The sequence below is a fragment of the Triturus cristatus genome, chromosome 6 (assembly GCF_964204655.1).
Source record: "Triturus cristatus chromosome 6, aTriCri1.1, whole genome shotgun sequence".
Taxonomy (NCBI): Eukaryota; Metazoa; Chordata; class Amphibia; order Caudata; family Salamandridae; genus Triturus; species Triturus cristatus.
Window position 1 is genome coordinate 1,074,968,977 of NC_140589.1, and position 27,382 is coordinate 1,074,996,358.

General features: G+C 47.3%; 1 protein-coding gene across 1 annotated transcript in view; it reads left to right on the top strand.

Moving 5' to 3' along the window:
* VIT (vitrin) overlaps positions 1-27,382 on the top strand; it is a 1,751,009-nt gene that overhangs the window by 1,476,841 nt on the left and 246,786 nt on the right. The window contains exon 18 of the mRNA XM_085611942.1: positions 4,318-4,544. Coding sequence (XP_085468068.1) covers positions 4,318-4,544 — 227 coding nt within the window. The remainder of the gene's footprint in view (positions 1-4,317; positions 4,545-27,382) is intronic.

Below are 27,382 nucleotides of genomic sequence, written 5' to 3' on the forward strand. Positions count from 1 at the left end.
GATGATGATAATGGTGATGGGAATGGCTTGTTCCCCCCACTATACTGATGATGCCTCATACATTGATTTGCAGAATGCAAGTGGGCTTGACACCTTTGAGACACAGCTTGACTCACCATTAGAGCCATTGAGTACCTCATTTGCAGTGGTAGTCCAGAGGGCAGCTGAGGGACTAGAATTACAGCTACCCTCGATTGAGACCAAAACAAATGTCCTTACAGCCTTGGCCTGCTACTTCTGAGCCCTTGCTTCCCTTCAAAAAATGGAAAATGCTCTTACTAATACTTGGGCCGCTACTTGGTGCTTTTGCTCACTTGCAACTAGGGGTATAATTGCTGGGTGAGTGGGTGTGCATGGAGCCCCCACCCTGATTGAGGAGTGTCCCCCTGTACCCCCATCTCCCTAGGGATTGGAGCAATACGAAAATGACAAGCCGGGCAGAAAAACCAAAGGTGCTGCAGCAAGCAAAACTCGCAGATCCCCGGGGGCTCCCATTTCTCGGGGTCTGAAGATTAACCTAAGCTAACAGACTTGCTCCGGTCGCTGGACCACAAGAGGAGGAGTTCTCAGGTGCGGCCACCACCAACCACGGCAAACAACCATCACCACATGTGGGTGTCCCAGGTGGGACTGGACCATCCAAAAGAATAGAAATCTAAAGGGGAAATAGTTGTTGCACAAGGCCACTCAAGTAAACAAAGTGGCAGGGACACTCATTTCAAATTCACTGCTTCTAACTTAGAGTGTCCCATAATGCCTCAAGAGAGGGTCAATGTGCATAGTTTTCTTGCCTGGGGTGCCCCAAGGAGGAGCATGGACACAACCATTGTATGTTTAAAGAGTTGCGGGAGGCGGCAGGAGGTGCAGCAACCCCCTATGTCGGCTAGGAAATGTATCCCTTAGTCTCCTGGGACATGGAATTCATTACCCAAAGAGAGGTTTGTGTGATTTTAGGCAGTGAGAGAGCTGGAGTTTTTCATCTTAGGCTCCTCAGTGCTGGGATTCCTTGCAGTTGGGCCTATGGGTGCATTATTTGTCCAAAAGAATGTGAAAGAAAAACTCTGACACATAGGTTTCTGATTGAATTGAAAATCTTTCTGTTTACTGATGAATATTGCAATGCTTGCATTAAAAAAGGGAAACTTAACAACTGACTACTGTTTTATAATGTGATAATACCCTGACAATGCCAATGGGCCTGTCTTATATATATTGATGTTATCACTCCTTGACAAAGTCAATAGGCCTGCTTTATTTAATATAGCACCCCCTCACATTGTGATGTTGCATCTGGTATAGTCGAGGGACATCATGATTATGGGGTTCAGGACCCACGAGAGGTGAAATGTAATTCAGGGTATCACCAAAGCTATTTCCACATACCTGATATGCATATTTCTAATTTCATGCACAGTATAAAGTAGTATGTGTAAAATAAATGTACTTTTTCTTGTTAAAAGAAAAAGGACTGACTGAACAACAATTTATTGAGCGTTGTGTGCCAGCAAATCAAGATTTTATAGCCCACACCAGCTCCCCTGACTAGGTGTTGAATTGCTCTGTTTCGCTACTATGTGAGAGTGAAGTGTTACAATAGGGTACTTGGTTCCCAGTAATAAGACAAGTGCGGATTTGTTACTTACGCAAGACCCACATCTTTTGCAACTTGCAGTTTGTTTGAACCCAATTTCGTAAATTTTCCTTCTGGTCGATCTATAATCTTCCTACAGATTCCTCACTGCCCTCCACCCTCCCAGCTGAGTTAGTGCTGCGATTAATAAGATTCAAGTTATGCAAAGACATTATGGGCCATATATAGGTAAATTACATTTACCGATTCTTAAATACCGAATTTTACCGATTCGGTAAATTACCGAATCCTGAAATATGCCCCCTACATACCAAAAGCCTAAATACCGGTCGGTAACGGGATATTTACCGAAAATCGGCCGTTACCGACCGGTATTAGGCTTCCTACATATGGCCCTATGTGTTGTATTTGTTGCTGTCATCCCTCTCTCTGTCATGCCTCAATGGGGCATGAAAAATACAACAAGAACAGACTCCAGCACTTTAAATGGCATCTGTTATACTCCGATGACATCACGTCCAGAGGCAGAGTCTTGACTTGAGCTAGGGCCAACCTAACGGCACTGGAGAGTCAATTGCGAGGGGAAAGTTCTCTGATCAGCCTAAACCCTGGAAGGAGTATTCATGAGGTGAGAAATCTGCAGAAAAATTGTATATACACCTGAACTAGAGAGAGGCGACATCAATCCACTTGGTTTTAATGACATGTATTTACTGTGCTGCGCAGATGAACCCACTGGATAAAATACTTTCATTGCACTACAGGAACCACAATGCCGTGAGGATTCTGAAAGAAATAAAACTGCGATGAATTTTGTCTGGCAGGATTGGAGTTTGTTTGAAGCCATTGATAAAGGGATGATAGAGGAAACGCGTCTGGCTGAAGTACACCCTGATGCTGGCTCTTTGATGTCTCCTGTTGGCAAGTTGTCGTTGAATAAAGTGAAAATACATACCTGCCGGCTGGTCTCCTTTCACCAGGGCTTAACTCTGTTTGTTGGATATGAAAGCGGCTGAAGCCCAGCCGCGAAGGGAGACCCACCGCATGTCAGCGGGCCCGCACTGGCACCGGGAGGTGTCAGCGCTTATGGAAGGCAGTTTTACATGATTACAACTTCAAAGCGGGACAGGAGAAACAAGAGAGGCGACATCAATCCACTTGGTTTTAATTACTTGTATTTATTGTGCTGCGCAGATGAGCTCACTGGATAAAATACTTTCATTGCACTACAGGAACCACAATGCCGTGAGGCCACGCCCATGGGGGCAGGACTCTGAAAGAAATAAAAGTGCGATGGATTTTGTCTGGCAGGATTGCAGTTTGTTTCAAAGGGATGAAGAGTTCCCGAAACGCGTCTGGCTGAAGAACACCCTGATGCTGGCTCTTTGATGTCTCCTGATGTCAAGTTGTCGTCGAATAAAGTGAAAATACATACCTGCCGGCTGGTTTCCTTTCACCAGGGCTTAAATCTGTTTGTTGGATACACCTGAACTATTGTTGCTCTAGGTAAGTATTTTTTGTTTAGGAATATCACCATAAAGACACTCTGTACCACATTCACAAAGGTTTAGCATCACCCAACACTAAACCTGTTTGGGGATTAACAAACCAACGCAAATTGGTATTTGCCTAGGTTTGTATGGAAAACTAAGCAAAGTAACGCAAAACACTGCTTTGCATTACTTTGCGTGAAGGGGTAGTTACATGGGCCCACCCATGCTTTTGATGCAAAACCCTATCTACTAGCATTAGTAGACGGGGTTTAGTGCCAAAAATTTACGCTGCTGAAAATCAGGCGTTAAAAGGAGTAATGTTTTAATTTCTTCTTGCTTTTCCGACTTTGAATGTGTGCAGCACTGAACAGAGCATCTACAAAGTAGGAAACGGTTTTCAACTTGTCTAGCCATAGCATTTTGTACAGGACAGGTACCCTTCCTGTACAAAACCTATGGTAGACTCTGGCATGCACCCTAGCACTATGGCACTAAGGTGTGTGCCTGGCGCACAGCAGCACAAATCAGTGCCAGCGCTAGGGAGAGGGGAGGAGAGTGCCATATCTCTGTGAATATGGCACTCTCCGGCAGCGCTAGGGAGAGGGGAGGAGAGTGCCATATCTCTGTGAATATGGCACTCTCCGGCAGCGCTAGGGAGAGGGGAGGAAAGTGCCATATCTCTGTGAATATGGCACTCTCCGGCAGCGCTAGGGAGAGGGGAGGAAAGTGCCATATCTCTGTGAATATGGCACTCTCCGGCAGCGCTAGGGAGAGGGGAGGAAAGTGCCATATCTCTGTGAATATGGCACTCTCCGGCAGCGCTAGGGAGAGGGGAGGAAAGTGCCATATCTCTGTGAATATGGCACTCTCCGGCAGCGCTAGGGAGAGGGGAGGAAAGTGCCATATCTCTGTGAATATGGCACTCTCCGGCAGCGCTAGGGAGAGGGGAGGAGAGTGCCATATCTCTGTGAATATGGCACTCTCCTGCTCTCTCCTTGTCATGCAGCACATCGCAGCTTCTTTAGGTGCAGCACCTGTGTGAATCTGGGCTGTCAGTCAACTTGAAAAACAACACTCTATATGCATGCTTACAATTGATATGACTTTAGGAGCAGTTGAATGCCCGTCAAATCTTAATACTGACAGTGATCTCGTATTTAAAGGTATTATGTCAGCGTATAAAAATCCGGTTTCTATTTAATTAATGGCATTCTTCATTGATATTTCTAACAGGTCAAGCGCTTTCATATGTGAACAAAAACTTCTTTTCGGATGCCAATGGAAATCGTGGGGGTGCCCCGAATGTGGCCCTGGTGTTGGTGGATGGATGGCCTACAGATAAAGTGGAAGAGGCCTCCCGTCTTGCAAGAGAATCTGGAATTAACATTTTCTTTGTCACTATAGAAGGAGCAGATGAACATGAGAAGCCACATGTTGTTGAGCCAAACTTTGTTGATAAGGTACTGTACAGCAGTTCTCATGAGATGTACACAAAGGTGATAATGCAACAAACAAAAAGGTGCATTTAAATATGTGTTTATATTCTTGAAAAGTTTATACCTTCAATTTGAATGATATATTTTCCAAGTCAACCTTGTTACTCGTTACGTTGTAAGATAATTATCCCTTCTTCAATAAAGGGATAGGGTAAGGGTGTATATGGCTGCAAAGCTTGCAATCTCCTTGTTTTGTGATGCAACTAGTTGCTCATCGTCGCTCATGAAAAGAAACCAAGTTTTCTGCACTTCACTGGGCTTATTGAGTTAGTAGAAGACTAAACACAATGGTTTGCCTTGCAGAAGGTGTTGGGGTGCATCTCTAGTCACTTCAACAACACTTATTAAAATTAAGAATTGTTTGCCCTAATAAGGGAATTCTAAAGGAAGTAGCTATTTACCTGCCCATTGGCCAAATAGTACATAATATCTGCTATTTATCCAGCAGCTGGCAAACTAGTACATAATCTCTGCTGTTTAACCGGCCATAGGCTAAATAAAAGAGATGATATGCAGTTTGATCGGTGGCTGGATAAATAGCATGAAGGAGGTCTCTATTCAGCGGGACATGAAGAAAAAGGGACAACAGGCAATGGTAGGCTGGTGGCCATCATGTAATGGGGATGCAACATGTGTGAGGCATTTTAAAGTCAGTTTGTCTACAAATGTACAATAGTTTGTACAAAGGTAGATGCATGAATTCATCTAAACTGTTTACAGATGAAAAAACATTCAAATCAATTTTGAATAAAAACATATGTAATTTTAATATTCAAATAAACGTAGGAATCCAAATTCTATTTCAGAAGCTTCAGGATCAAGCATACATATATTATGTGCTGCAATCTAGGAGTATTTGTCTGTCTGTAAAGTATAACGAGTGTGGTTTTAAAGCATCATACTTTAATGTTTTATTCACTTATTAGAATACATTGTTTTTTTAATGTTCACAATCCTCTTTTTGATGATTTTAGAGGGCTGGTCTCTTTTGTGCCTTTTACAGAATGCCTTATGCTAGCTGTAGGGTTCTTTATAACCCCTCCACTGCTAGGCCTTCCCCCCTCTCACGCCCCCCCCCCCCTGCTAAGCTTTTTTTTGGCTATTTTGGGTCGTTCGCGCTTAGGTCCCTGTAATTTTTTGCTCTCATAATGTATCCATGCCAAATTTGAGTCCTTTTCTTCCAACATCATGTGGATTTTAAAGTTACCCAGGGTTTGTGGATATCCCTAGAGGGGACTGAGAAATTGGCCAAAATACAGCCAATTTTCATTTTTTTAGGAACAATGTGAAAAAAGTACTACAGAAGAAAGCGTCTCTTATTTTTTTTCCTACAAAAGGTATCAACCAAGGGTTTGCGGTTCTAAAATCACCATCTTCCCAGCTTTCAGGAACAGACAGACTTTTGTCAGACAATCAACATTTTCTACCCAGTTTTGGTATTTTACTGTGACACTGAGTATTTTTCCTATTTTTTGTGCTCTCAACCTCCTTCCAGTTAGTGGTAGAAATGGGAGTGAAAGCAGTAATAGATCCCGGAGAACTATACATTTCTGAAAAGTAGACACAATTCTAAATTCAACAAGGGATTTGTGTAGATTCTTCAAGGTTTTTCTAAAGAAACTAACAATTGAAATAAAAAAATATTAAAATTGAGATGGAAAAAACAACCGTTTGTGACAACATTTTCACCTGTAACTTCTTCTAAGTATGGCAGATTTTTTTAAAGCAATATACCGTGGCGTTTGCTGGACCCTTCTGGTTGCAGGTATATATAGGACTTGTAGGTTCACCAAGAACCTGAGGTACCCAAAATCAATAACTGAGTTGCATCTTGCAATGGTTTTTCATTGTGTACCAGGTATATAGCTATTTATTTGGTAAAATACAAAGAGTAAAAAATAGGTGCTAAGGAAACCTATATATTTATGAAATGGGAACAAAATATAGAGTTTAGAAGCTGTGAATATTTGCACATCTCCGAAATTGTGGGTACTTATATAAGCATGTGAATTAGAGGGCATTTTTCAAAAAGACTTTTTTTTTTTTACAAATTCTCTAACATTTGGAAGGCAGAAATACAAATAAAGTTCTATTATCTGTGTTCCCCTAAGTCTCCCGATAAAATGACAACTCACTTGTGTGGTTAGGCCTAGCGCCTGCGACAGGAAATGGCCCAACACGCAACATGGACATATCACATTTTTCCAGTAAAAACTGACCTTTCTTTTGCAATGTGCCTCGCTGTGGATTTTGATACCTAGCTCAGCCGGCACCTAGGGACACCTAGCAAACTTATACATTTTTGAAAAATATACACACAGGGAAATTCCAGGTTGGGGGCCTTGTGTGGCTCTCACCAGGTTCTGTTACCCAGAATCCTTTGTAAACCTCAAACTTTGTCAAAAGAAACTAATTTTCCTCACATTTCTGTGATGGAACGTTCTGGAATCTGTGGGAAGCCACAAACTTCTAGACACCCAGCATTTCTCAAAGTCTCCCAAAAAATAGTACCTCTCTTGTGTGGTTAGGCCTAGTAACCGCAACAGGAAACGGCCCAAAACACAACGTGGACACATAAAATCTTTCCAGTGAAGACTGACCCTTTTTTCACAATGTGTCTAGCTGTGGATTTTGGACCCTACCTCTGCCGGCACCTAAGGAAGCCTAGCACACCTATACATTTTTGAAAACTATACATCCAGGGAAATGCAGGATGGGGTGACTTGTGTGGCTCTTACCAGGTTCTGTCACCCAGAATCCCTTGCAAACCTCAAACCTTGTAAAAAAAAAAACAACACATTTTCCTAACATTTCTGTGATGAAAAGTACTGGAATCTGTGGGAGCCACAAACTTCCACCCAGCCAGCATTTCTCAAAGTCTACCAATAAAAATGGTACCTCACTTGTGGGGGTAGGTCTAGCACCCGCAGCAGGAAGTGGCCCAAAATACAACGTGGACACATTACATTTTCCTAGTGAAAAATGTCACTTTTTTTCACACTGTACCTAGCTGTGGATTTTAGACCCCAACTCTGCTGGCACCTAAGGAAACCTAGCAAACCTACACATTTTTGAAAACTATATATCCAGGGAAATCCAGGGTGGGGTTACTTGCATGGCTCTCACCAGGTTTTCTTTATCCAGAATCCCTTGCAAACGTCAACCTTTAACTAAAAACAATTTTACCCCACATTTCTGTGATGGAACGTTCTGGAATCTGCTGGGAGCCATAAACTTCCACACAGCCAAAATTTCTTAAGGTCTCCGAACACAAATGTTCCTCATTTGTGTAGGTAGGCCAAGTACCCGCAACAGGAAAAGGCCCAAAATACAACGTGGACACATTACATTTTTCCACTGAAAATTGGCCTTTTTTCACACTGTGCCGATCTGTGGATTTTCGACCCTAACTCTGCCAGCACCTAAGGAAATCTAGGAAACCTACACATTTTTGAAAACTGTACATGCAGGGAAATACAGGATGGCGTATACAATCTTGTGTGGCTCTCGCCAGGTTCTGTTACCCAGAATCCCTTGCAAACCTCAAACTTTGTGAAAGAAACACATGTGCCTAACATTTCTGTGATGGAAAGTTCTGGAATCTGCGTGAATCCACAAACTTCCACCCACCCAGCATTCCCCAAAGCCTCCCGATGAAAATGGTACCTCACTTGTGTGGGTATGCCTAGCGCCCGCAACAGGAAAATGTCCCAAAACACAACATGGACACATCATATTTTTCCAGTGAAAATGTTTCCTTGTTTTGCAATGTTCCTAGCTGTGGATTTTGGACCCTAGCTCAGCTGTCACCTAGGGAAACCAAGCAAACCTATACATTTGTAAAACAAAAAGAAACACATTTTCCTCACTTTCTGTGATGGAAAGTTCTGGAATTTGCAGGGAGCCACAAACTTCCACCCACCCAGCATTTCTCCGAATTCCCAATAAAAATTGTACCTCAATTATGTGGGTAGGCATAGTGCCCACGACAGAAAACAGCCTAAAGCATACTGTGGAGACATCAAAATTATTGATTACAAAAAGAACTTGTTTTGTGAGAGAATCATCTGCGTTTTTGATCCCGGGCTCAGTGGCCATCTAGGGAAACATACCAATCCCAGATATTTCTGGAAATTAGACACCCGGGGAAGTCCAGGGAGGTGTTACTTGCGTGGATCCCCCAATGTTTTCCTGCCCAGAATTCCCTCCAAACCTCATATTTGATTGAAAAAAACAAATTTTTCCCAAATTTCTGTGTGGGAAAGTTGTGGGATCACCAGTCGGACACAACTTTCCTACCAATCAGTGTTTCCCCAGGTCTCGGGGTAAAGATGGTACCTCACTTGTGTAGGTGCGCCAAGTACCAGCGAAAGGCAGGGCCGAAAACGTATTGTGGAAGCATAGAAATGATATATAACAAAAATACCTGGTTTTGCAAGTGGGGCACCTTAATATTTGATCCCAGACTCAGCAGCCATATAGGGAAACCAACCAAACCCACATATTTCTGAAAACTAGACACCCGGGGAAGGGCAGGGAGGTGTAACTTGCGTTGATTCCCCAACATTCTTCTACCCAGAATCCCATGCAAACCTCAAATTTAGCTGAAAAAATTAAATTTGTCTAACATTTCCTTGTGGGAAAGTTGTGGGACCACTGGGCTGACACAAATTTCCTACCACCCAGCGTTCCCCCCCATACCTCCCGATATAAATGGTACCTCACTTGTGTGGGTGCACCAAGTACCCGTGACAGGCAAGGGCCCAAAACATATTGTGGAGAAATAAAAATTATCTATCACAAAACAACCTGTTTGTGCAAAGAGGGGCATCTGCGTTTTTGGTCCCGGGTTCGGTGGCCATCTAGGGAAACCTACCCAACCCCCACATTTCTGAAAACTAGACACCCGGGGGAGTGCAGGGAGGTGTGACGTGTGTGGATCCCCCATCATTTTCCTACCCAGAATCCCCTGCAAACCTGAATTTTAGCTGTACAAATCTAATTTTCCTTACATTTCTGTGTGGGATCACAGCGCCAGCACAAACGTCCTACCACGCATTGTTCCCCTTGGTCCCCCAATAAAAATGATAACTCACTTGTGTGGGTGTCCAATGCAGCATCTCCTAAATATAGTGCTTAGAGTTCGAAGTGCTATCCCCTCAATCCATTTATTTTTTAGGCCCTTCCCAGCCACAGGCCCTTGGCACACCCACATAAGAGAGGTTTCATTTTACTCGAGATACCTCCCTGAACTCCCCCGGGTGACTAGTTTTCAGAAATGTCTGGTTTTGGTAGGTTTTCCTGGATGGCCGTCGAACCCGGGACCAAAAACACAGGTGCCCCTTGCAAAACCAGGTTGTTTGTGATCGATAGTTTTGTTGTCTCCACAATGCATTTTTGGCCCTTCCCTGCCGCGGGTACTTGGGCCACACACATAAGTGAGGTACTATTCTTTTTGGGAGCCCAGGAGTAATGCTGGGTGGTAGGAAATTTGTGTCAGACTGGTGATCCCACAACTTTCCTACACAGAAATGTGAGAAATATGTGATTTTTTTACACTAAATTTGAGGTGTGCAAGGGAATCTGGGTAGGAAAACCGTAGGGGTTCCACACAACTCACACCTTCCTGAACTACCCCAGGTGTCTAGTCTTCAGAAATATCTGGGTCTGGTAGGTGTCACTAGATGGCCGTCGAGCCCAGGACCAAAAAGGGAGGTGCCAACCTTGCAAAACCAGGTCATTTTGTGATAGATACTTTTTATGTCTCCATAATACATTTTGGGCCCTTCCCTGTCGGGAGTACTAGGCCCAACCACACAAGTGAGGTATCACTTTTATCGGGTGCCCAGGGGGAACATTGAGTGGCTAGGAAATTTGAATCAGCCCGGTGATCGCACAACTTTCCCACACAGAAATGTGAGTAGAATGAGATTTGTTCAGCTAAATTTGAGGTTTGTAAGGGATTCTGGGTAGGGAAACGTTGAGGGATCTGCACAAGTCACACCTCCATGAACTCCCCCAGGTGTATAGTTTACAGAAATGTCTGGCTTTGATAGGGTTTCCTAAATGGCCAAGGAGCCCAGGACCAAAAACGCAGGTGCCCCCTTACAAAACCAGGTCTTTTTGTGCTAGATAATTTTGATGTCTCCACAAAGCATTTTGTGCCCTTCCCTTCCATGGGTACTTGGCCTACCCACACAAGTGAGGTACCATTTTAATTGAAAGACCTGGGTAAACGCTGGGTGGTAGGAAATTTGTGTCAGCCGGTGATCCCACAACTTTCCCACACAGAGATGTGAGAAAAAGACTGATTTTTTCCAGAAAATGTGAGGTTTGCAAGGCATGCTGCATAGGAAAACTTTGGGGGATCCACGTACGCCACACCTCCCTGGACTCCTCCGGGTGTCTGGTTTTCAGTAATGTCTGGGTTTGGTTTAGACGTCCAGCCCTGGTCCAAAAACGCAGGTGCCCCCTTGCAAAACCAGGTCGTTTTGTGATAGTTAATTTTGATGTTTCCACAACACGTTTTGGGCCCTTCCCTGCCACGGGTACTTCTCCCACCCACACAAGTGTGGTGCCATTTTTATCGGGAGACCTGGGGGAATGCTGGGTGGTGAGAAATTTGTATCCGCCCAGTGATCCCTCAACTTTTCCACGCAGAAGTTTGAGGAAAATGTGATTGTTTTAGCTAAATTTGAGGTTTGCAAGGGATTCTGGGTAAGAAAACGTTTGGGGATCCATGCAAGCCACACCTACCTAGACTCCTCCAAGTATCTAGTTTTTAGAAATGTCTGGGATTGGCAGGATTCCCTAGATGGCAGCCGAGCCCAGGACCCAAAACACAGGTGCTCCTTGCAAAGGCAGGTCGTTTTGTGATAGATAGGGGGCACCTGCGTTTTAGGTACTGAGTTTTGCGGCCGTCTATGGAAACCTACCAATCCCAGACATTTTTAAAAACTAGACAACCAGTTGGAGTCCAGGTGGTGTGGCTTGCGTGGATGCCCTAAAATGTTTTCTTATCCAGAATCCCATACAAACCTCAAATTTAGCTAAAAACCACATTTTCCTCACATTTCTGTCTGGGATTACTGTACCGGCTCAAATTACCTACCACTTAACGTTCCCCTTGGTCTCCTTAGTAAAATTATGCCTCACTTGTGTGGGTAGGCCAAGGGCCTGCGACTGGGATGGGGCCAAAAACATAGGGAGGGGATAGCACAGCGAGCTCTAAACGCTATATATTTTTTTATATATATTTTAGGTTGACTCTACATTTGACACCCACACAAGTGAGGTATCATTTTTATCGGGTGACCAAGGGCAACTCTGGGTGACAATGTTTGAGGTTTGCAAGGGATTCTGGGTAACAGACTTGGTGAGAGTCACACAAGTCACCCCATCCTGGATTCCCCTGGGTGTCTAGTTTTCAAAAATGTACAAGTTTGCTGGGTTTCCCTAGGTGCCGGCTGCGCTAGGGCCCAAAATTAACAGCTAGGCACATTGCAAAAAAGTCAATGCCTAGTGGGCTTTCTGCCACGGGGGGCGGATCGGGGGCTATTGCCCCAATTTGCTCTCAAGGGGGGCAGAAAGACTGTGGCCATTTTTTTGGGGGTGGGGGCATTGGGAGGCCCATTCTCGGCAGCCCCCATCCCTAGGTAAAATAACGAGCATAATCCCTGGTGCCTAGTGGGCCTCTGCCCCATTCGGGGGGTACAGATCAGGGGCCATTGCCCCAATCTTCCTCCTGGGGAGGCAGGGAGACCTGGCAATTTTTTGGTGGATGGGGGCATTGGTATGCCCATTTTGGGCAGCCCCCACCCCTATGTTTAAAAAAATAATCCCTGGTGCCTGGTGGACTTTTTGCCCCATTGCGGACAGATCAGGTGCTGTTGCCCTATCTGCCTCCTGGGGTGCAGAAAAAATGTGGCGATTTTTTTTTGGGGGCGGGGTATTTGCATGCCCATTATAGGCAGCTCCCGCCCCTACGTATAAAAAAACAAAGTAATCCCTGGTGCCTTAGTGGGCTTTCCGCCGACCGGGGAACAGATCCGGTGCTATTGCCTCCATATGCCTCCTGGGGCAGAGAGACTGTGGCACTTTTTTTGGGGTGTATAAAAAAAATATTCCCTGGTGCCTAGTTGGCTTTCTGCCCCCCCCCCCCCCCTACAGGGGCAGAAACAGGGCTAATGCCCCATCTGCCTCCTGGTGGGGCGGAAAGACTGTGGCATTTTTTTGGGGGGGGCATTGGCATGCCCATTCTTGGCAGCACCCACCCCTAAACTTTAAAAACAAATAATCCCTGGTGCCTAGTGGGCTTTCTTAAAGGGCTATTGCCCCCATCTGCCTCCCGGGGCAGAGAGACTGTGGCACTTTTTTTGGGGTGTATAAAAAAAATTCATCCCTGGTGCCTAGTTGGCTTTCTACCACCCCGGGGGGCAGATCAGAGCCTATTGTCCCCATCTGCCTCCTGGGGGGGGGGCAGAAAAACTTCTGCATTTTTGGGGGGGAAAGAGTGGGGTAATTGGCATGCCCATTCTGGGCAGCCCCCAACCCTGACCTATTAAAAAAAAATCCCAGGTGTTTAGGGTGCTCTCTGCCCCCCCCCCCCCTGCCAGCGGCAGAAAGACTGATTATGGCAATAGTTCGGGGGAGTAGCAGAGGCCCTTGCCCAAGGTGCCCGTCACCCCTCCCTAGTGCCTAGTGGATGGATCCCTACTTTGGGATCTCCTTCCTGGGCAATCCCCAAGCAGGGATCCACTAGGGAAGGGTACCATTGAGAAGGGGAGATTTGCCCCTTTCTAGCTTACCTCTCCCATGTGATTCGATGCTTAGATAGCCCAACAAGCACCGAAACTGAAACTAAGCTTCATTTTCAATGTAATGATGTCAGCAGGCCATGTGTGCGATCGTCATTACATTGGGAAAAAAAGCCTCAGGAGGTTTGGGGATGCTCTTCCCCACCTAGAGAGGCAGTAAAAAGGAAATCCCTCTGCTGTCTGCTGCAGAGGGATTTTGTGGTCATAAGTGTATGAGGGGATGGTTCAGTCATAAGCACACAAGCACTGGTGCTCATGACTGAACCATTCTGTCATGAGCACCGAAGGGGTTAAGGAGAGTTGTGCTTTGGGGCACCTACAGGTGATAAATTGAGTGAGACACAGTATTAGGACTTCTGTGAAATGAAAAAGTGAAAGCAGGAAGCAGGTAAGAAATGCAAATGGCTAACTCACAGGAGGTGTTCACTGGTGACTGTGAATAAACACACTTTTTCATACTATTTACCCAGCAGAGTGGGTTTCAGGCATAGACTCTTACTGGGGCCCTGTCACAAGTGGCCCCTTATGCAAAACTGACTTTTTGGTCACATGCACAATGTATCTTGGGACCTGTAGTTTTGATTTGTAACAAGCTAAGCAGTGTTTTAAGTGGGCAAGGTCCTGTCTATATTGAACCCTTATTTCTGTCCTTGGCAATGCTGTCTCAGCAAAATAAATTAAGAAGACAAAAAATAACCATCTGAGTGACAGGCTTGGAGGCTGTACCTGACTAAAGTCATTCTGAAGGGGGTGAGGAAGGAAGGAATAGGACCCATAGGAGGAGAATGATGGCAAGTAGAAGGATAATGACCAGGAAGTGAACCATCTGGAAAGGTATGACAACTAGAGCCACGAGGACCAGGACAAGAAGAACGAGGCCCAAGGAGACGTAATTTACGAGGATCAGGGTTACTAGTGCCAGAGGAAATCAGGAACAAATAGATGATGAAGAACAGGAGAAGGAAAAACAGGACTAGGAGTACCAGGAACATGGTGAGAAGGATCAGGAGGGTCAGGATGATGTGGAACATGCACCTAGTAAACACCCCTGAAAGAACAGAAGGACCAAGGGTAGAAGGAATGGAAGAACTAGGTGGGTCTGAGGACACCAACCAGGACAAGAGGCACAAGGACCACCAGGGTCAGGAGTACAAAGGGCCCAGAAGCAAATGGACTAGGACCAGGAAGACCACGAGCAGAAACAACCAAGGCTAGCTGGACCTGACAACCCTAGATCAGAATGACCAGGGGGGATACAAAGGACCAGGAAGCCTAGGTCCAGTGGTACTAGGATCAGAAGGTCCGTGAGGGTTAGGCTCAGGAAGATTCTGAACCAGGATGACAAGGACTACATGAATCAAGGTGACTCGCAACATGGGAACTAGTAGCCAGTGCCTGAAGGATGAGGAAGATCAGACCCACAAGGACCGATATCAGGAGGACCATCATGGAGGGGGTCAGGTTTAGATGAACAAGGCAAACCAGGACACCAGAGGACTAGTAGGGTACACAGGAAACCAGAGTCAAACTGTGCCCAAGCACAGACGGCACCTAGAGAAACTAGCTAGCTTGTACATTTATAGAGAAACTAGACATGTGGGATATTCCACGGTGGGGTGACTTACATGACTTTCACCAGGTGTGTTTACCCAGAATTCCTTGCAAACCTCAAACTTTGACTAAAAACACATTTCCCCACATTTCTGTGATGCAAATTTCTGGAATCTGTGAGGAGCCACAAATGTCCTTCCACCTAGCATCCCCCCCAAGTCTCTCGATAAAAATGGTACCTCACTCATGTGGGTAGGCCTAGAGCAGCGGTTCCCAAACTGGGGTCCGTGGACCCCCAGGGGTCCTTGACACATTCCTAGGGGGTCAGCAGGCAGAAGTTTTAAAAGCACTGCAAAGTTTCTTGTATAATCAGCAGTTTTGGGGCAGCAATAAAAGTGTCAAGCTAAATCCAGTAATTAATGTACCTGCTGTAGAGAGATGGGGGTTTTGTCCAGTGGCAGCTTTGACTCATCTTAGGAAGCGCTGATGGTTAATATGCCGACTGCAAAGAATGTCCACCATGCATTTCTTTTAAATCAGTATTTTGTTTTGTGCATAACTCAGTGGGTTCCTGCTTTTGCCACAGAGATTCTTTTGTTACTGTGCAGTTCACACGTTCCAATCGTAGTCTAGCACAGTGAGCTATGAGCTGCCATCAAGGAGCTGCATGCCAACTGCAATGTACAAGTTAGTAGGTCATGCTTTTTCCCAGTCTTTCATTATCCCGATGCTGCTAAAAAGGTTTGTTTGGGTAGAAACAAATCCTTATTATTAAAGTCAAGGCTAACACCTGTGTTATGTTCTGAATCCTAAGTTTGTGCTTCTCCAGACTCTTAACCCCTTCCATGCTGCGCAGATTCCGCCGCTGTGCTGACGGAATCTTGCGCGGGCGTGGTCATGACGGAACGGTTCCGTCATGAGCACAGCTCAACCGTGGCTCATGACGGAACCGTTCCGTCATGAGCACCGAAGGGGTTAAACAATGCCTACCAGTATGGATGACATAGGAATCCTACACCTTTTAGTCCCCTTTGCATTATGTAACATTTTCTATTCACTGATTTACACACATATGATTAAATGTCTCTCTATGTGTGTGATGTAAAGTGCTCTGACAGCCTACAGTGGTATGAGAGGTGCTATAAAGCAAATTAAATACATGTGACAGTGGGGCTATGGAGAGATGAGAGGCACTTTTGGAGGGTAGTAGTGAGGGAATCACTGAAAATTGTCAATCATCGAAGATTGACAAAAGAATGTTGTATCTTGGTGCATAGTAAGGTTATTATTTACTAAGCTTTAATAGCTAATACAATTTAATATATAATGACAAATGTGAAATAAAATGCACCCTTTTCCCCCAATTTTGTTTTGGGGAGGGAGAGGCCCCCTTTGCAGTGGTCAGGCTCACTCGCTGCACTTAGTGTGCACTGTACGGGGACTGGTCTGACAACATTTGCCAGATCCGCTTTAGGTGTCCAGTCCAGCCTTGGCAGGAGCAGGAGCCACAGGCTGTGAAATAGAACCAAACAAAATGAAAAGTTAGTCGTGAGATGCAGCACCAACCTTCCCATTAGGATTTTTCCATTTTTTCAAATATTTGTAGTATAAAAATTACTAAAATCTTTAGTAATTCAAGTCGTCTTTGTTTGATGTGCACACGTGTGTGGTTTTTTCCCTTTGAAATACAGTTTTAACGTTTGAGATTTAAATCCCACAAATTGCTCGGGGGTGACTGGCTTCCAGTAGTGACTCAGTGGGGGTCCTCAGGAGTAAAATGTTTGGGAACCACTGGCCTAGAGCCCATGACAAGAAACACCTAAAACATTAACATGGATACATCATGCTTTCCCACTCAAAACTGACCCTTTTTTCATAGTGGGTAGATGCCAATTTTGGGCACTAGCTCAACCGGCACCTAGAAAAACCTAGCAAACTTGCAAATTTTTTAAAAACTAGACACTTGGGGAAATCCAGGGGGGGTGACTTGTGTGTCTTTCACCAGGATTATTCATCCAGAATTCCTCGCAAACCTCAAACTTTGATGAAATAAGCACACACCACCCCTACGTTTAATTTAAAAAAAATCTCTGTTGCCTTGTAAGCTTGCAGCTCAGGGGCTAGTGCCCCCATCTGCCTCCTGGGGTGGGCAGAAAGACTGTGGCAATCATGTTTAGGGTGGGGGCATTGGCATGCCCATTCTGGGCAGCCTCCACCCCTGAACTTTGAAAACAAGTAATCCCTGGTGCCTAGTGGGCTTTCAGCCCCCCGTGGGGGGCAGATAAGGGGCTATTTTCCCCCATCTGCCTCCCGGGGACAGGAAGGCTGTGGCCATTTGTTTTGAGTTGGGGGGCATAGGCATGCCCATTCTAGGCAGCCCACACCCCTACATATGAAAAAAAGTAATCCCTGGTGCCTCGTGGGCTTTCTGCTCCATGGAAGGCAGGTCAGGTGCAATTGCCCCCATCTGCTTCACGAGGGGCAGAAAGACTGTGGCAATTATTTTTGGGGCCAGGGCATTGGCATGCCCATTCTAGGCAGCCCTCACCCCTACGTGTAAAAAAAGCAATCCCTGGTGCCTATTGGGCTTTCTGCCCCCCGGGGGACAGATCAGGTGCTATTGCCCCCATTTGCCTCCTGGGGTGCAGAAAGACTGGCTTTTTTTGAGGCAGGTGGGGGCATTGACATGTCCATTGTGGGCAGCCCCCACCCCTGAAATAGGAAATAAAATCCCTGGTACCTAGTGAGTTTCGGCCTCCTGACAGGGGGGGGGGGGGGCAGATAAGGGGCTATTGCCCCATCTGTCTCCTGGGGGTGCACAAAGACTGGCATTTTCTGGGTAAGGTGGGAGGCATTGGCATGCCCATTCTGGGCAGCCCCACCCCTGATCGTTAAACACAAATAATCCCTGGAGCCTAGAGTGCTTTCTTAAAGGACTGTTGCCCCCAACTGCCTCCTGGGGTAGAATGACTGTGGCAATTGTTTGGGGGTGTATATAAAACGGAATCCCTGGTGCCTAGTGGGCTTTCTGCCACCCCAGGGGGGAAGATCAGGATCTATTGCTCCCATCTGGCTCCTGAGGGGGGACAGAAAGACTTTTGCATTTTTTGGGGTGGGGGGGAGGTTGGGGGGCATTGGCATACCCATTCTGGGCAGCCCCAAGTCCTGACCTTTAAAAAAAATCCCTGGTGTCTAGGGTGCCCTCTTCTTCCCCCCCCCCCCCCCCCACCCCTCCGGGCAGCAGAAAGACTGATTATGGCAAAGGCCCTTGCCCAAAGGGCTGGTTGCCCCCCCATCCTGGTGCCTGGTGATTGGATCTTTGCTTTGGGATAGCCCTCCGGGGGCGATCACCAAGCAGGGATCCACTAGGGAAGGGTACCATTGGAAAGGGGAGATTCTCCTCTTTCCAGCAACACCTCTCCCATGCTAAGCAGTGTTTTAAGTGGGCAAGGTCCTGTCTTTATTGAGCCCTCATTTCTTTCCTTGGCAATGCTGTCTCAGCAAAATAAATTAAGACAAAAAAACAAACATCTGAGGGACAGCCTTGGAGGCTGTACCTGACTAAAGTCTTTCTGGAGAGGGTGAGGAAGGAAGGAGTAGGACCAATAGGAGGAGAATGACAACAAGTAGAAGAATAATGACCAGGAAGTGAACCACCTGGAAAGGTATGATGACTAGAGCCACGAGGACCAGGACAAGAGGAACCAGGCCCAGGGGGACATCATCTAGAGGACCATGGTTACCGGTGCCAGACCTAATCAGGAACAAATAGACAATGAAAACAGGAGAAGGAAAAATGGTCCTAGGGGTACCAGGAACATTGTGAGAAGGATCAGGAGGGTCAGGATGATATGGTCTGACCACAGCGACCAGGACCTCTGCATGAGGACGACCAGGGTCAGGAGTAGCAGCCCAGGTAGACAGACCAAAGAGGACAAGTACCAGTAAACCAATGGAAAGAAAGACTATAAACAGAAGCCCAAGACCACAGAGATACGATCAAGGAGGACTATGACCAGGAAAACTACAAGCAGAAGCAATCAAGGCTAGCCGGACCTGACAACCCTAGATCAGAATGACCAGGGGGATATAAAGGACCAGGAAGCGTAGGTCCAGTTGTACCAGGATCAGAAGGGCCATGAGGGTTAGTCTCAGGGGGATTCTAAACTAGGATGGCAAGGACTGCATGAATCAAGGTGACTCGCAACATGGGAACTAGTAGCCAGTGCCAGAAGGATGAGGAAGACCAGACCCACCAGGACTAATATCAGGAGGACCATCATGGAGGGGACCAGGGTTAGATGGACAAGGTTGAACAGGCAAACCAGGACACCAGAAGGACTAGTAGGGGACACCGGAAACCAGAGCCAAAAGGTGCCCTAGCACAGACGGCACCCAGAGAAACCTAGCTAACTTGTACATTTATAAAAACTAGACATGTGGAGTATTCCATGGTGGGGTGACTTACACGACTTTGACCAGGTGTGTTTACCCAGAATCCCTTGCAAACCTCAAACTTTGACTAAAAAACACATTTTCCCACATTTCTGTAATGGAAATTTCTGGAATCTGTGGGGAGCCACTAACGTCCTTCAACTTAGCATCCCCCTAAGTTGCTCGATAAAATTGGTACTTCACTCGTGAGTAGGCCTAGAGCCAGTGACAGGAAACAGCCCAAAACATTAACATGGATACATCATACTTTCCCACTCAAAACTGACCCTTTTTTCATAGTGGATAGATGTAGAGTTTGGGCACTAGCTCAACCGGCACCTAGAAAAAACTAGCAAACATGCAATTTGTTTTTTAAACTAGACACCTGGGGGAATCCAGGGTGGGGTGACTTGTGTGTCTTTCAGCAGGTTTTTTCATCCAGAATCCCTCGCAAACCTCAAACTTTGACAAATTAAACACATTTTTCTCACATTTCTGTGATGGAAAGGTCTGGAATCTGTGGGGAGCTACAAACATACTTATACCCAGCATTACGCAAAGTCCTCTGATAAAAATGGCATCTCACTTATTTGGGTAGGCCCAAACAGGAAATGGCCCAAAATGACACGTGGATGCAACACATTTTACCACTGAAACCTGACCCTTTTGTTTGCAAAGTGGGTAGCTGTGGATTTTGAGCCTTAGTTCAGCCAGCAACTAGGAAACCTAGCAAACTTTAAGAACTAGACACTTGGGGAATTCCAGAGCAGTGTGACTGTATGGCTCTCACAAGGTTCTTTTACCCAGAATCCCTTACAAACCTCAAACTTTGACTAAAAAACAATTTTCCTCACATTTCTGTGATGTAAAGTGCTGAAATTTGCATAGAGCCCGAAATTCCTTCCATCCAGAAATTCCCTAAGTCTTGTGATAAAAAATGGCACTTCGCCTATGTGAGTAGGCATCATGCCCACGACATGAAACGGTCTGAAACGGAAAATGGCTCCATCAAATTTTCCCACTCAGAACTGACCCTTTTTTTAAAACTGGGCAGCTGTGGATTTGGGAGGTATCTCAGCTGGCATCTAGAGAAACCTAGCAAACTTGAATATTTTTTAAAACTAGACATCTGGGTGAATACAGGGTAGGGTGACTTGCAAGACTCCCATATAGATGTTTTACCCGGAATGTTATGTTATGTTATATCCATTTCTAGCGCGCTTGGATACTCATGAGTGTCCCGGCGCGATACCAGAGGGGTGCAAGGAGAGGCTATTAGGCAAAGAAATGCGTTTTAAGTTTCTTTTTGAACACCACTGGGTCCTGAATGGAACGAAGGGTGAAGGGGAGGGCATTCCATGCCACACTTGACTTCACCACAAGGGAGCTGCCCCCCAACCTCTGGAACCTAAAACACGGAACCAGGGCAAAGCGAAGGGTCAAGGATCGAAGGGCCCGCGATGGGATGTAAAAAGAAAAGCGCCTCTGAAGATAGAGGGGACCATAGCCATGGAGGGCGCGATGGGCCAAAACCAGAGATTTAAACTTGACCCTATGCGCCACAGGCAGCCAATGGGCTGAAGAGACAAATTAATAATAAAATTCACCTCTATATGTACACTCTCAGCTACCGCTGGCAAAAGCCTGGCCGGGCAGGCGTCCGCAGGAGAGCCGGACTTGAGTCCCCGGAGGATTTTGAGAGATTCCAGAGGGTCGACTGTTCTAAAAGCTGACAGCGAGCAGGTGGGAGCCACAGATTGTACCGCCAGAGACTTGCAAACCTCAAATTTGACAAATAAAACCACATTTTTCTCACTTTTCTGTGATGGAAAGTTCTGGAATCTGCAGGGAGCCACAGACTCACTTCCACATAGAAATCTCCCAAGTCTTTCGATAAAATGGTACCTCACATATGTGGGTAGGCCTAGTGCCGATGACAGGCAATGGCCCAAAGCTCAACATGGATCCGTTACATTTTCCTACTCAAAACTGCCACTTTTTGGGCTAAGTGGATGGCTATGGATGTTGGGTCCTGAGCTTAGTCGGTAGCTAGGGAAACCTAGCATACTTGCACACTTTTGAAAGCTAGACACCTGGGGGAATCCAGGGTGGGGTTACCTGCATGGCTCTCACCAGGATTTTTTTATCCAGAATCCCTTGCAAAGTCAACCTTTGACTAAAAACAATGTATCCCCATATTTCTGTGATGAAAAGCTCCGGAATCTATGGGGACCCACAAACGTCCTTGCTCCCTGCATTCCCTCAAGTCTTCTAATAAAAAGGGTACCTCACTTGTGTGGGTAGGCTTAGTGTCGGTAACAGGAAACAGCCCAAAATGCAATGTGGATACATCACATTTTTCCATTCAAAACTGACCCTTTTTATTTTGCACAATGGGTAGCTGTGAATTTGGGCCCTAGCTCAGCCCGCACCAGGTGTCCAGCTCGCACATTTTTGAAAGCTGGACACCTGGGAGACTCCAGGGAGGGGTGATTTGCATGGCCCTTACCAGGTTTTGTTACCCAGAATCCCTTGCAAATCTCAAACTTTGACTAAAAAACTAATTTTCCTCACATTTCTATGTTTTAAAGTTCAGGAATCAGCAGAGAGCCATATACTTCCTTGTATCCATCATTTCCCCCAAATCTCTTGATTAAAATGGAACCTCACTTTTGTAGGTAGGCCTAGCGCCTGCGACAAGAAACAGACCAAAACCAAAACTCAATGTTGATACATCACTTTTCCCACTCAAAACCCACCATTTGTTGTGTTTTTTGCACATTTTTTAAAGCGAGGCACCTGGGAGGAGTCCAGGGAGGGGTGGTTTGTATGGATCGCATCAGGTTTTCTTTTACCAACAATCCCCAACAAACCTCAAACTTTGAGTAAAAAAAAACATTTTCCCACATTTCTATGATGGAAACTGGAAACTGTGGGGAGCCGCCAACTTCCTTCCACCAAGCATTCCCTCAAGTCTCCTGATGAAAATTGTACCTCGCTTGTTTTTGTAGGCCTAGTGCCCTCAACAGGAAATGGGCCAAAACACAAAAGGGATACATCCCATTTTTCCACTCAAAAGTGACACTATTTCTTTTGCAAAGTAGGTAGTTGTGAATTTGGGCCCTAGCTCAGCCGGCACCTCGGGAACCCTAGCAAACTTGTACATTTTGAAAACTATACACCTGGGGTAATCCATGGTGGGGTGACTTTTGTGGCTCTCACCAGGTTTTGTTACCCAGACTCCTTTGCAAATCGCAAACTTTGACTAAAAAAACACATTTTCCTCACATTTCTGTGTTTTAAAGTTCGGGAATCAGTTGAGAGCCTGGACCTCCTTGTACCTAGCATTTTTTCAAGTCTCTCGATTAAAATGTACCTCACTTATGTGGGTAGGCCTAGTGCCAGCAACAAAAAACAGATGAAAACTCAATGTTGATACATCACTGTTTCCCACTCAAAACTGACTCTTTTTTGCAAATTGATTAGCCGTGGATTTTGGGTGCTTTCTCATCCGGCACCTAGGGAAACCTAGCAAACTTGCACATTTTGAAAACTATACACCAGGAGGAATCAACGGCAGGGTGACTTGTGTGGCTGTCACCAGGTTTTGTTACCCAGAATCCCTTGCAAACCTTAAACATTGACTAAAAAACACACATTCTTCACATTTCTGTGTTTTAAAGTCCGGGTATCTGCGGAGAGCTATAGACTTCTTGTACCCAGCATGTCCCCCAGCTCTTGACTAAAATGGTTCCTCACTTATGTTGGTAGGCCTAGTGCCTGTGAAAAGAAACAGACCAAACCTTAATGTTAAAACATCAAATTTTTCCACTCAAAACTGGCCTTTTTTTTGCGAAGTGGGTAGCTGTGAATTTGGGCCCTAGCTCAGCCGGCATCTGGGGAACCCTACCAACTTTGTAAATTTTTGAAAACTAGACACCTGGGGGGAGTCCAGGGAGGGGTCACTTGCATGGCTCGCATCATGTTTTCTTTCACCCAGAATCCCTTACAAACCTCAAACTTTGAGTAAAAAACTAATTTTCTCCACATTTCTGTGATAGAACGCTCTGGAATCTGTGGGGAGCCACCAACTTCCTTCCACCAAGCATTCCCCCAATTTTCGTGATAAAAATGGTACCTTACTTGTGTTTGTAGGCCTAGTGCCCGCAACATGAAACGAGCAAAAACACAAAATGGATACATCACATTTTTCCAATCAAAACTGATCCTTTTTTTTTTACAAAGTGAATTTGTGTCCTTGGTCAGCCGGGACCTAGGAAAACCTATCAAATGTGCACATTTTTAAAAACTAGACACCTGGGGGAATCCAGGGCAGCGTAACTTGCGTGACTCTTATCTAGATTTTTTTCTAGGAATCCCTTTCAAACCTCAAACTTTGACTGAAAATGTATTTTCCTCACATTTCTGTGATGTAAAGTTCTGGAATATGCGGGGAGCCACAAACTTTCTTCCACCCTGCATGAATATAGTACCTCATGTATGTGGGTAGGTGTAGTGACCGTGACAAGAAACGGCCCAAAATGCAACAGGGATAACTCACATTTTCCAACTCAAAACTGACACTTCTTTTGCAAAGTGAATAGATGTAGGTTTTGTGCCTTAGGTCATCCTACACCGGGGGAAATCTAGCAATCTTGCAAATTAAAAAAATTAGACTCCTGGTGGAATCCAGGACAGGGTGACTGGTGTGGTTCTCATCTGAAGTTTTTTTACCCAGAATCCATTTCAAATCTCAAACTTTGACTAAAAAAACATATTTTCCTCATATTACTGTAATGGACAGTTCTAGAATCTGCATGGAGCCACAAACTTCCTTTCACCCAGCATTCCCCAAGTCTCCTGATATAAATGTTCCTCACTTGGGGGTAGGTCTAGTGCCCGCAACAGGAAACAGACCTGTAGGAAAGGGGAATAGTATGCATTGATGCTGGTTAGGCTTCACTATGTAATACTCTCACGATGCCCCAAAATAGGTCCTTTGGATTCACACTAATAAATGCCTAGCTCAGTCCTGGTAGTGTGGCACAGAGCAGTCAGGCTTTGCTAGACGAACATGCGTTAGGCATTTTCAGAATACCAACATAATTGTCTGGGGGGAATTGTGTGTTGGGAATTTTGTAATATTGGGAATTTAATACTGACTAAGGGGAAAAGACACTACGCATGGGCACTTACCATAGAGTCTACAACCATAGAGTTGACAAGCAGGTCGGCGCTTTAGTGGTTGGAATCGTATTACATATAATGACGGCTAGGCAGCAGGCGAGGAACTGAAAAAGGGCTGCATCACAGCGCAAGGCACATTAAATAAGCTAATTGTTTTGTTTTTTTACTGTGATGCGTTTAAACTGCTTTAAAAAATAGAGTCTGGGGGGGCGTGGTCTCGCCGGGAATGGAGTAGGACGCAGGTCGCGGCCGCTCCGGACCGCCGCTGATGTAAACTGCCACTTACAGCGGTGTGACGGCGACGCTTGGACTGGAGACACAGCCCGGGAAGAGCGGAGCACTGGAGGTGCCGGTTTGGGCGATCGGCGGTGGCTGTTGAGGCTGGCAAATACCGCGCAGACGAGGAGCCGGGTGCCGGCCGGGCTGGCCGCCATCTTCTCTACACCCGATCTGCGTGCCCGGAGCTGGGCGAGTCCGGAGCTGAGGAGGCGTCGCACTGGTGACTGCTGCAGGCTCCTTGCTGGAAGGCACCGACTGTAGAGGACCCCTGACCCCGGACGGCGTTGGCGATGAGAGCGACGACTGCGAGGCCCGAGCGGAGGCGGTGATCGCCGGCGTCAGACTCTGGTAGGCTGGGACGCTCCCGGGTGCGTTGGGGGCTCGCTGCGGGCCCGGAGACGGCTGCTGACGGCGCTGGGTGTGCGGAGTGCGGAGAACGACGGCTCCCCGAGGGGGACGCCTGGCTGGCCGGTGTGACTGGGGACGCAACGTGGTGGCTGAAGAGCACCCGCCGCCATTTTCCCTGCTGCGTGGATGTGGCCTGGTGGTGAGCCTGGCGCTAGAGGCGGCCTGGTGTGGCTGGCGGCCGAGGGAAAGCGTTGCCCCTGGTGAACCGGGCCCCGGTGAACTGGTGCTGACTGCCTGCTGGGCCTATATCCTGGGAGTGTCAGGTGCCCGGCCTCACTGCACCCCGGTTGGCGCCTGCTGAGCTGAGCCCCGGTGACCTGCGACTATTGGTGCTTGGGGGAGCGCTGAGACGAGAGAGCAAGCGGTTGGAAGGAGATCACGGAGCCCCGCGTTGCCGCGCTGTCCCTGGGGGCTGCTCTGGGACCCCCGACCGGCTCGTATTGAGACCTGTTTGAAGACAGAGGGAGTGCGCCTCAGCCTGGGGCGCTGCGGCCTAGATTTGCTTGGAGCCTGCCCGGACTGGCGGGGGCGGGGACAGAGGCTAACCTCAGCATAAAGGCCCCCCACGGCTGAAGGGCCGATCGGGGCCCCACCGGGTGGACCGGGACTGAAGCGGCGAGCCGGCAGATGCTACGGCGCCCCCACTGCACCTCCCCCATTCGACTGAGCCGGTGGGATTCCCCGGAGGGGGCAGATCGCCTGTCCGGCAGCTGGGCACCACGCGGGGGCTTGAGAACCTGACATTCCCCTTTCCCGACGGCGCAGAGCCTGGAGGGCCATTTGGAACGGGCTTCACTGCCATTAATGAACTGCGCAGCCCAGTGACCTGCGCTTTACGCTGGGTTCACATTCTGGAGTGCCGGGGTCCCTGCTCCCCCCTGTTGAGACACTGCCCCCTGACCCTCTCGCAGCATGACGCGCACTAAGCCAGGGAAGGAGCCGCCCGCGGCCCCCAAAGACGCCTCGGTTAAGGACTTGTGGGGCAAGCCGAATGTACCGTCGACGAGTGCAGCATTATCGGATCCTGGGGCCGCCGCTGCGCCAGTCACGCAGTCCTTCATGGCGTCGTTCATGCAGGAGCTCAAAACAGAAATTGGGTCGCTGCGCACAGAGGTCCAGGCCTGTGTCAAGGAGCTGCGACGAGATGTTGGGGAACTCGGTGGCCGGGTTGATAACTTGGAGAAAACCTTAGACGCACGTACGGAGGACCAGGAACACCTATGGCAGCGGCTCGCCACTCTAGAAGAACAACATGTCGAGCTGCAAATCAAACAAGAAGATTTGGAAAAAAAGAGCGCCGCAACAACATACGCATACGGGGGGTGCCAACTGGAGCGGAAGGAGCAGACATTATGTCATTTGTGGCGGACCTACTCCATGATATTCGAGGTGACGATGACACCTCACCACCCACATTGGACCGTGCGCACAGGGTCTCAGGACCGTCTGGAAGGCCGGGACTCATCCCTGACATCTTGACGCGGGTCCACTTCTTCGTCGAGAAAGAAGCCATTCTCAAAGCGGCTAGAAGCAAACCTGAAATCCTCTGTGGGGGCAAGCCCATCCAGCTATTTCAAGACCTGGCCCCTACTACCCTTCGGCGCCGGCAGGACTTCCGGCCCATTACGGACAAGCTGAGGGAACTCCACATTCGATATCAATGGGCCCACCCCTTTGCCCTCATGTTCCAGTGGGAATCTAAGCGACGTGTGCTGCGTTCCTATCGAGAGGCGGCCCAGCTGCTTCAGATCCCGGACTCCCCGCCGGCTAGCCCCTCGCGCCGGCCTGCTGGTCTCCGCGTCCCTCTGAAGCCGCAGTGGTCCACGGTGCGCCGCCCTAGGCACCCCTCCTCCCCGGATGGCAGCCGATCCTCCCGGGACAAGCAAGACATCATAGAGCACATCAAATCCCTGGAGGGAGGTCCGTCACCATCTGGTTCGCAAGCGCTCGCCTCCAAATGAATGTTTCTTGGTGACACCCTCTTTCTGGTAACAGCTTGGACACTGAGTCGGCTGTGGGCTTGGTCTACTTGTGGCGGCCCTGGCCCTGCCTCTCACGACGCCCGGGGGACCTCCCTGGGGGGCGCACACCTGCCTGGTACCTGGCGTGACACCTGTACGGCTGCGG